The following is a 10691-nucleotide window of genomic DNA, read 5'->3' as shown; positions in this document are numbered from 1 at the left end:
ACTTCTGGTGCCGGTCCCAAGCCCGGATAAATGGTGAGGGTTGCGTCAGGAAGGGCATCCGGCATAAAACTGTTGACCAGCAGGGTGCCGGTGGAAATTGGACTACTGTAGGTCGAAGACCATCAAAGAGGAGAGGAGGAAAGTGGGTTAGAAGGCAATGAGAGAGAAGGAAAAGCAGGAGTGTGGAGGTTAGAGTAGGGACTCTGAACATAGGGACAATGATTGGTAAAGGCAGAGAGCTTGCTGACATGATAGAAGGAAGGTAGATATTCTGTGTGTCCAGGAGACCAGATGGAAAGGAAGCAAGGCCAGGAACATTGAAGGATTCAAACTGTTCTATCATGGTGTAGAGAGGAAGAGAAATGGAGTAGGGATAATCCTAAAGGAACAGCTTGTGAAAAGTGTTCTGGATGTAAAGAGAGTGTCAGACAGGATCATGAGCTTGAAGTTGGAGGTTGATGGTGTAATTTTGAATGTGGGCAGTTCATATGCACCACAGGTTGGTTGTCAGTTAGAGGAGAAAGAGGAATTTTGGAGTAAGATGGATGAAGTGGTAGATGGTGTCCCTAGATAGGAGAGATTAATGATTAGTGCAGACTTCAATGGACATGTTTGTGAAGGGAACAGAGGGGATGAAGAGGTGCTGGGTATGTATGGTGTGAAAGACAGAAATGCGGAAGGTCAGATGGTTGTAGATTTTGCAAAGAGAATGGAAATGGCTGTGGTGAACACATATTTTCAGAAGAGGGAATAACACTGGGTGACATACAAGAGTGGAGGGAGGTGCACACAGGTGGATTATATCCTTAGCAGGAGATGCCACCTAAAGGAGAATGGAGATTATAAAGTGGTACCAGGGGAAAGTGTAGCAAGGCGGCATAGGGTGGTTTTCTGTAGAATGAGATTAGAAACAAAGAAGAGGAAGAGAGTGAAGACAGAACCAAGATTAGATGATGGAAGCTGAAGGAGGAGGATGGTTGCAGGCAGTTCAGGGAAAAATTGCAACAGGCCCTTGGGGGCAGTGAGGAGCTACCTGAGGACTGGGAAACTACAGCTAAGGTGTTGAGAGAAAGTGGCAAAAATGTGTTGGGTGTTTCATCTGGTCAGAGGAAAGAAGACAAGGAAAGTTGGTGGTGGAATGAGGAGGTCCAGGAGAGTATTCAGAAGAAGAAGGCAGCTAAGAAAAAGTGGGATAATCAGAGAGATGAAAGAAGTAGGCAGGAGTACTGTGAGGCTAGTTGCATAGCGAAAAGAATGGTGGCAAAGGCAAAGCCTCAGGCCTATGATGAGCTGTATAAGAGGCTGGACAGTAAAGAAGGAGTAAAGGACTTGTATCGTTTGGCTAAACAGAGAGATAGAGCTGGAAAGGATGTACAGGAGGTTAGGCTGATAAAGGATAGAGAGGGAAATGTACTAGTGAGTGAACAGAGAGTGTTGAGTAGAGGAGGACAATGGGGGGAGAGATAGTGGATCAGGAAGTGCAGATAATTAGTAAGGTGGAAGTGAGGGCAGCTTTAAAAAGGATGAAGAATGGAAAGGCTGTTGGTCCAGATGACATACTTGTGGAGGTATGGAGATGTTTAGGAGAGAAGGCAGTGGACTATTTAACCAGGTTGTTTAACAAAATCCTGGAGAGTGAGAGGATGTCTGATGAGTGGAAAAGCAGTGTACTGGTCCCCATTTTTAAGAACAAGGGTGATGTGCAGAGCTGCAGTAACTACAGAGGTATAAAGTTGATGAGCCACACCATGAAGGTATGGGAAAGAGTTATTGAAGCAAGGCTAAGGCGAGAGGTTCAGATCAGTGAGCAGCAGTTTGGTTTCATGCCCAGAAAGAGTACCACAGATGCAATTTTTGCATTGAGAGTGTTGGTAGAGAAGTACAGAGAAGGTCAGAAGGAGCTACATTGTGTCTTTGTGGATCTAGAGAAGGCATATGATAGGGTGCCAAGAGAGGAACTGTGGTACTGTATGAGGAAGTCAGGTGTAGCTGAAAAGTATGTTAGGGTGGTGCAGGACATGTATGAGGATGAGGAGTGACAAATGGTTTCAAGGTGAAGGTAGGGTTACATCAGGATCAGCTTTGAGCCCCTTCTTGTTTGGTGATGGAAAGGTTGACAGATGAGGTCTGGCAGGAGGCCCCATGGACCATGATGTTTGCAGATGACATTGTAATCTGTGGTGAGAGTAGAGAGCAGGTGGAAGAGAATTTGGAGAGGTGGAGGTTTGCACTGGAGAGGAGAGGAATGAAGGTCAGTAGAGACAAGATGGAATACATGTGTGTGAATGAGAGGGAGGCAGGTGGAAAGGTGAAGATGCAAGGAGTAGAGGTCGCAAAGGTGGATGACTTCAAATATCTTGGGTCAACCATCCAGAGCAATGGACAATGTAGAAAAGAGGTGAAGAAGAGGGTGCAGGCAGGATGGAGTGAGTGGAGACGGGTGTCAGGGCTGATGTGTGACAGATGGATAGCAGCAAGAGAGAAAGGGAAGGTTTACAAGACAGTAGTGCATCCTGCTATGATGTATGGTTTGGAGACTGTGGCTCTGTCTAAAAGACAAGAGTTAAGTGTGGCTCACTTTTACTAGACAATAGATTTAACCGTTACTGGCAGATCCCCTTGACTCCAGTATCCCATGAAAAGAAAGCTTTCATCAACCGATTTGATTTACAGCAATTTGCTTTACTCCCATTTGGGTTGTTTGGAGCACCATCTATGTTTCAATGACTAATGGACAGAATTCTTTACTCTCACTGCACATATGTAACTGCTTGCTTGGATGACAATCATTTATAGCAGTTATTGGCAGTGGCACATTTAGCATTTGAGGGCCTTCCTGAAGGCTTATGGCCAACCAGATGGGTGGAGGTATGGTATCTGGGCTTCCATTTGCATCATGGAGAAATGTATCCCCAAACTAATAAGACAGCAGCAATTTTGGCCTGCCTGAGACCCAAGACCAGAAAGGAAGTGAGGCTCTTCCACTGGCTGGCTGTTATTGAAGGCATGTGGCCATTTATGTCACCAGCTTGCTGGCTGATCTCGCTAAAAACCTTTCGGCACAGGTTAGATCCAACTTTGACTCCTGACTCCATGACTCCCTGAGCTGATCCAAGATTCTGAACTGGCTCCAGCCTCGGTTACTGCTCCTCCTGTTGTTTGAGTCACCCCTGCTGCTGCCTTAGCCTTTGTCACTGCTACTGATTCTATCTATCTGTGCCTCTGTCTCTGATTATGTTTCACTCCCTAACCCAGGCCCAGTTAAATTTTTATTGCTGATTTAGCTACTGAATTAACTTTTGATAATAATTCAGTTTCTAATTTGTTTTTCTAGATCTGTGTTTCTGTAAATTATAGTTTCCGGCTTGCATCTCAGTGAATATAAATTTTCCTTTGATTACTTTGCCTACCTGTTTTTGACTTGAAGGATTTGCATATGCTTAATGTTAATGTTAATAAACTGCCTTAGCAAATACATCTGTTTACCTCTCATACATAAACAAATAAATAGAGCCCTCACTTCTTACCTAAACCAAATTTTTATTTCAATCCCAACCCAAACTTTAACTCTCTCTGTAACTCCAGTTCTATTTCCTTTCCTTTATACACAGCATTTTGGAGCCAAAACTATAGTGACCAAGTTTGAAGTTCTCCATTTTAATGGACAGATTTAATATCAAGGTCACTCTACACAGATGAATCATGCTGTAATTGAGCGATACAGCATGAAGCATGTCCCAGGGGCTTCACCTGCTCTCAAGTCAGTCACATTCTCTGAATGAAAGATGCAGGCAAATGGCAAAGGGAGAAAATCAAAAAGTGCAGTGCAGGAAAACGAAGACTCTACAGAGGAGACTGGGGTGTGACTCAATAGGCTCAGTTTTTTGCTAAATCTTTTGAAATTAGAACAAGGTTAAAAAATACTACTTAGATGTCTCTCCTACAAATGAAAATATGAACTCTCTTTCCAGCATCTATCATTTGTGAACAATTTAGCTGAAAGCACTGGGAGTGGAAGTGTTACAAGTTTACTCCACATGTGGGGTTAATTGTAATTGATGAAATTAATGCAATATTCTCTAAACACTGTTAATTCAGTGCTATTATACGGTGTAAGCTTATATAATAATTATATGTATAGGCTAAGTGCTACAATTAACCCCACCCTAGTAATGAAAAAAATATTTTTAAGTCTTTATTTTGAGAGATATTTGTCAAAATTTGTAGATAAGTTTGCAATGGGAATATAAGGTCTTCAAAAGTATGTTCTACATGATCCTGTTTAACTACATAAAAATGGCAAATGATGTTTCATCTTGTGTTATATATATGTGCAGTTAACAAAGGGCATATATGTATTTACATAATGTACCATTCCACCCTCAGTCTAAGCTGATTCAGTCTGTGGTAACTACTAACACATTTCATGGCCATAATTAGATTTAGATCTAAGGAGCTGAGAAGTAATTTTAGTGTTTCTGAGGACATTTAAGGAGCTTGTTATTTTTGACTACTCTACCAAAAAAAAAAGAGCTGTTCTTGTGGTTCCGAGTTGGCTCTTTGGATGTTAAGTTTCCGTGCAACCGTTTATTTTTTTCTATTGCAAGCACTTGAGGGCTAAGGTATAATTATAAGAAAAACTGAGATAAGACACTTCAGTAAACATAATTATACCTGTTATAGTGATAGCGTCCTGAGCTGCTGCCTGTTTTCCAAAGTTTAAGAGTGACACTAATTGTTTCAGTAGTAGTTGTTTCATGATAGTGATTAAAAATTCTGAGGACCTAGTGAGTCTCTGAGGTCCAAAAGTGCAGTCCATGAGGTTACATTTATGTGATATCACTGGAAAAACTTTAGAAACTGCAACAGATGGCAACATAAGACCTTTAGTTCTCATCAGTGCCATTTAAATTAAATATTTTCAAAAGTATCAGAAATTCGGGAGTGCTCCTGTAAATTATTGCATGTTTACACTACTGTAGTAGTTACGCAACTCCTCATAGTCTTTCTTATCTCCAATATCATGTGGAATGCTGATGACCTTGTGTGCAAACTTTCCAAGGGAAAGATTACAACGTCTGATGGAAAACTAAATAATCTCAGACACAACAAGCAGATCAAACACAACTTGTCCAAATAGCTCCACCTACAGAACTTCCTTAATGCAACTATACCCAGTCCATTGACGTCACTGTGGAACTCACGAAAGCTTACGTCATCAAGACAAACAATGAAAAAAGATAAGATCATATAAAATGGAAATAACCACAAGAGCCAGATGTTTTTATTTTATTTTATTTTTAAACTTTACTGATTTTTCTTCTCTTCACATGTCTTAGCACAGGGCTTTGGAATCCCTAGCTGTGATTGTCAATAGCATTTAATTCAATGCTCCTGGTCCAAAGAAAGAAAGAAAGAAAGAAAGAAAGAAATTCCTGTTCCTGAATAAATACTATTTAAAAATTAACTTGATAGAATAAACCCAGTGTCATTTTTTAACAGGCCCAGATAATAACTAGAAGCATTGCACAGAACAAAATCTCTTTCTTTCTCTCACTCACTCAGTCACTCTCTCTCTCTCTCTCTCTCTCTCTCTCTCTCTCTCTGTCTCCACAGACTCAGAATGACTCAGTCATGTTTGGTTTTTGGTCCTACAGATGGGATGCACAATCCGCTTTTAACATTTCATACAGTTCCATGCTTTTCATAATCTTTCCCAGAGCTTCTTGTTTACCTTTTTCTCTCAATTCAGATAATAATAAGAAAAACCAAACACTGATATATTATTCATAACTACAGACTTTAGCTTATACAGAAGAGAATTAATCATTTTGTGCGTTCTCCTTCATTGAAACTGAAAAGCACTAGAGAATTATCGACCTATATAAGCAGATATGTACACTCAAAGAGCACTTATTAAAAGGATAAGATCTTGAAGTGGTGACAGCAGCCCTCTATAGTGATTCGAGACGAGACAAATGGTGAAAATGCACCGTCTTTCACTCTGCTCTTCCCTCTGTGGTGTGAGCTGAATAAGATATGCAGCTCAGAGTGTGAAGCAGAAAGTGTGAACGGGCTGATGTGTGCGAGCCTCAGCTGTTCACCAGCAGTGCCCAATATGAAACACAGCAGAACAATATTCTTTCTAACTCAACTTGCTATTAATCTAAAGGAGAGGGGAAGACAAGTGGTGTACATGTTTAATACATATGTCAACCTATACTCATCAGTTATACGAATGTATTTCCATAACTGTACAGACTAACACTGTTGCTGAACAAAAATACAGTGGCTTCATGAGGTTTCTTTAACATGTTCTCCAAAAGCAGCTAATTTCTGAAAGGCCACCACTAACATTGTTTCACATGTAATCCTGTTCAACTCAGAGTCACGTTATTCCAATATAATTCACCTAGGATCTGGTAGATCATGCCATGAACTAATATATATATATATATATATATATATATATATATATATATATATATATATATATATATATTAGTTCAGAGTGTGAACTAATATAGTATATATATATATATATATATATATTTTTTTTTAATTAACAAAATTGTCTATTTAATTAATGCAATCATGATTTCATGATTTAAATTTTTAAAAAATGTGCTCCAAAACATTTTTAAATAATTAATTTTTAAAGTTTGCCCAATAAATCACATTAAAATATTTACTTTAACTGCTTGGGGAATGACTGACCTGAGCTGAAAGATTAGCTAGATATAAATACAACACTAATAATAATATTTTCCTTTAAATGGACATTTTTAGGTGAATGTTTTTGCAAAATTTTGGTGTATGTAAGCTTGCTGGATTTCTTTCAAAACTAATATGGAGTCAGATGCCTGTGTTTTGTAGTTTAAGAATAATAGTGTAGCCTGTTCTTCAGAAATGCTTCTCGGGTCTTGTACAGGGACTTTTATTGTGAAAGGCAGTTGTTGTAGCATGGCTAGACAGAGCTACAGACAGCTAACCATAACAGCTGTGAGCTAGCCTGAGAGTTTTCCCCTTCCTGTACATTGTTTTCTGTGAGTTCATTTGAGTAATGCCAAGATATAGACCAGAACTTTAAGTTGTATAAGTTTCTTGAGAAAATAAAATGATATCATGATAAAAGTCAAATTCAGAGGACTTTTTGACCCTATATTTTCTCAATAGGGATTGGTACATTAATCCTATTTATTAATCCTAAGTTTTTTTTCCCAAATAAGAAGAGTTATGTCTGATCACCAAATAAAGTCTAAGCACAATATAAAGATATGGTAAAGCACATTCATAGTCAAAGAATTACTAGAGTAATGGTCTGAACATCTACATGGTTGCCTAGAATAAATAGAGGATTCTTTATTCATTTATTTTAACCCAGTCGCCCAGTTTTGTCGTATCCAATTCCACCCACTAGCTCTCACTCTATCACACAGTTCATCAACATTACTTGATTGCTCAACAAGTTTGGAAGAGAATGCTAAATGCTCTGTTATATTAATTAACAGATGGCAGCAGCTGCTCACATTGTGCTGAGAGATCATACACCTTAGACAGAGTGCAGCCAATTATGCTTTTTTGGGATATGGATGGCTGTGATATTACCAGGAATTAAAGATGATACACGATCTCAAGACAATAGGGACAATGTGCCACTCAGTGGAATGTATGGAAATGGTGTGATCTTCGAGGCCCAAAGTGAGTTGGTGTTGGAATGACTCATTAATATCAGCTCTCTGTAAATCCGTGTGCAGTCTTATCAAACAAGAGCACCCACACCTTCCCATGTCCTCATAGCCACTCCACTGTCTCTAGTTCAAAGTTTAAATTTGTTTACAATGGATGACATCTCATGCCACAGTTATCCAGCCAATCTGTGGAATCAGAACCTCCTTACCTGTGATCGCTACAATGAGGATGATAAGGATACAGCGGACAGTGTAATGCCCGATGTCTAAAATCTACAGGCTGGGTTAGACATACAATCAAATAACACATATTCATATTCAAATAGCAGCTCTATTGCTCCAAGTACTTGTCTGATGTGCATAATAATAAAAATAAGCCCAATCAATAGATTCAGAAAGCACACCCTGGCTCATAGATATTGTTCAGGGTGATCCTGGGAATAACTGCACAAGCATTTTAAAAATACACTAATAATAATAATAATAATAATAATAATAATAATAATAATAATAATAATAATAATAATAATTAATAAATAAATTACCAATGTTGAAGCTCTGGGTGACATTCCATCATGCCATGAAAAACAGATAGAGAAGTCACTATTTCACTATTTTTCACACTATTTTAATGACCAGAATCACAGTGGACCTAGACTTGTCTCAGACTAAACAAGTACATGTCCACAAACCTGGATATACTCTTTTAAAGAGCAATGATGAATCCAAGAACAAGATAACAAGAAAAAAATGTTTAAATTAATTCAAATAGGACTCACATGAAGCTAAATCATGTCTTCTGTCTTTTATCATTACAACTGTATGTGAGTACAGTGCTTATTATATTGTACTACTTATCCCTAGTCTCTTCGCATTAAAAAGGGCACTGTGTCACCTCAAACTACTTAAAAGAACTCGTCTAGGCCTGCACGTTAGCGTGATGGTGGATTCTTTCATTCGCCCTCAACTGTGTTCATCCTTTTTAATTCTTTCCGCCGTCCTCTGCTCTGAGCCAGCTTGGCATACTCCACTGTGCTCTCATGAAATGCAGGCCAGTGTAACCCAAGCGGCGGCCAAGGAAAGACTGAAGATTAAATGATTAAATATTTAAATGCTTCACGTCCTTTGAGAGGGTTGCATCATCACCAACTGTCAAGAGCGAGACAGGGTTGAGACCACAAGTGCAGGGCTGGTTTACAGAACCACATAATTTGGCAGAGGCCTCACTTCGGTAAACACACTTGCACACATATAGATGCTTAATGGTGTAGGCCTGCTTGTTTGAAAATACCTTGCATGCCTTAACATCATTTGGCTGGCACTGGCCGACATTGCTAGAACGTGAAGAAGGCAAACCTACTCATAGATATCTCTTCTCTCCAAAGACCAGAGGCATAAAAAATATGGTCCATGTGCTTGCTTGCAGAGGCAGAATTTTTGTTTAAATGCTGCAATTATATAGTGTCATATTCTACAGCCTACGTCACACACATGCTGGCCTTTATGAGCTTCACAGATCCAGATCCAGGGTAATTAGAGAGGTTCTGCAAGCCTCACACTTGTGTGTGTAAGGCTCATTAGCCCACCTAGTCTCTTGTAGTCCTGAGAATCATTAATCTAATTGTAATGGCAGGCATTGTTCACAGCTTCCTGTCCTTTACAAATCTTTTCTTGCAAGTCTGGTTTACAAGAAGAAAAAGAACAGATTGATGGAACTAATTAATGGGCTGCTGGGTTAAACGTAGAGTTCCTCTGGTGGTTCTACCTAGTGCACCTGAAGGTCGCTGGGTAGAGCTCAGGACAGAGATTTCTCGTCGTTGCCCTGACCGTTTCAGGGTCTGTTGGGATGAACGTAATGGAAACCTATTCCGGTAGCGCAGCGATTCTGAACGCAGCAATAGCCGTGTGTATTGCACTTCAGGCATAATGAGCTTCAGGCACATCTCCTGAGGAAGGCCTGAGCTTTTATTTGAAATGTTAGCAGGCAGATCATAACCAACAATAGCCACTTTGGAGCTGGGCTGCCAGGGCCGCAGATCCTTGTTGGTGATCTGAGCAGCTGAACGCAGCTGAGGCAGTCGACCGCCAAAGCAGCTGCGGACCAGCTGGTCCCGGGCACGCCTCAGGAGCTGCACTTCTCTAGCCACACATGCTAGGCCAATTGTGTTAAGTTGTCGCCACAGTGAGGCATTGAAGTGGTCGTAGAGCACAGCATCAATGGCATTCCATGAGCGTATTTTGGCCCTTAGTTCATTGGAAAGGCTGCTCTTCGAGGAAGCAGTGCGCATGTTGAGTTTGACGTAAAGCACATCCTCTAAATCCCACGACAACAGGCGTCGTAGCAAGACTAGCGATTCATCAAAATATTCTGCAATCATGACTAGCGAGAAGGTTCGCTCCACTTCTGCTGCAAACCGCTTTGCATACATTTTGGTGTCTGCCGAAGGCCGATCCTTGTCACCACCTAAGTCGAAGGTCAACGTGTTCCTTGCATACATGGCGTCCTTTTCTTCTGGACGGTAGTAGGACCAGGGCTCGTCCAGAAAAGCCTCTAGGGAGCCATTGGGGACACGCTTGAAGCTCTGGCAGTACTGATTATAGTAGCTGAACAGTGACTCGAACATGGCACCTGGCTCTCGCAGGATAGTGATGTAGAAAGTGTCATTGGGCATGAGGCGGTGCACTTCGGAACGACTAAAGCGCAAGTGGTTGGTGATGATGTCCGGTGGCGTGGTGTGTGGATGAACAAAATGGCTACTGAAGAGGCGTGGGTAGCAGAACTGGTGGTCACAAGCTGTGACAGGCAGCGCCACAGTCAGGTTGTTGCGCTCTGCAAAGCGAAAAAGGATGTTCTGCACTGTGGTGCTGGCCGTCTTGTGCGTCTTCAGGAAAACGACGCTGGTGTGCTTGTGGCGAGGACTGCCACCGTCTGAAGAGAAAGAGAAGCGCATGGACGAGCAGCCCAATCGGAATGCTTCCATAGTCCTGTAGAAAGAGAAT

General features: G+C 40.8%; 1 protein-coding gene across 2 annotated transcripts in view; it reads right to left on the bottom strand.

The window, feature by feature from the left end:
- Positions 1–6583: 6583 nt before the first annotated feature.
- Positions 6584–10691, bottom strand: part of gal3st3 (galactose-3-O-sulfotransferase 3) — a 37358-nt gene continuing 33250 nt past the window's right edge. For both annotated transcript variants that reach the window (XM_017719083.2, XM_037546972.1), the window contains exon 3: positions 6584–10676. In XM_017719083.2, the coding sequence (XP_017574572.1) occupies positions 9407–10676 (1270 nt within the window). In that variant the 3' untranslated portion in view covers positions 6584–9406. The remainder of the gene's footprint in view (positions 10677–10691) is intronic.

Source organism: Pygocentrus nattereri, chromosome 2, assembly GCF_015220715.1.
Source record: "Pygocentrus nattereri isolate fPygNat1 chromosome 2, fPygNat1.pri, whole genome shotgun sequence".
NCBI classification, from domain to species: Eukaryota; Metazoa; Chordata; class Actinopteri; order Characiformes; family Serrasalmidae; genus Pygocentrus; species Pygocentrus nattereri.
This window is presented reverse-complemented; position numbering and strand designations above follow the sequence as displayed.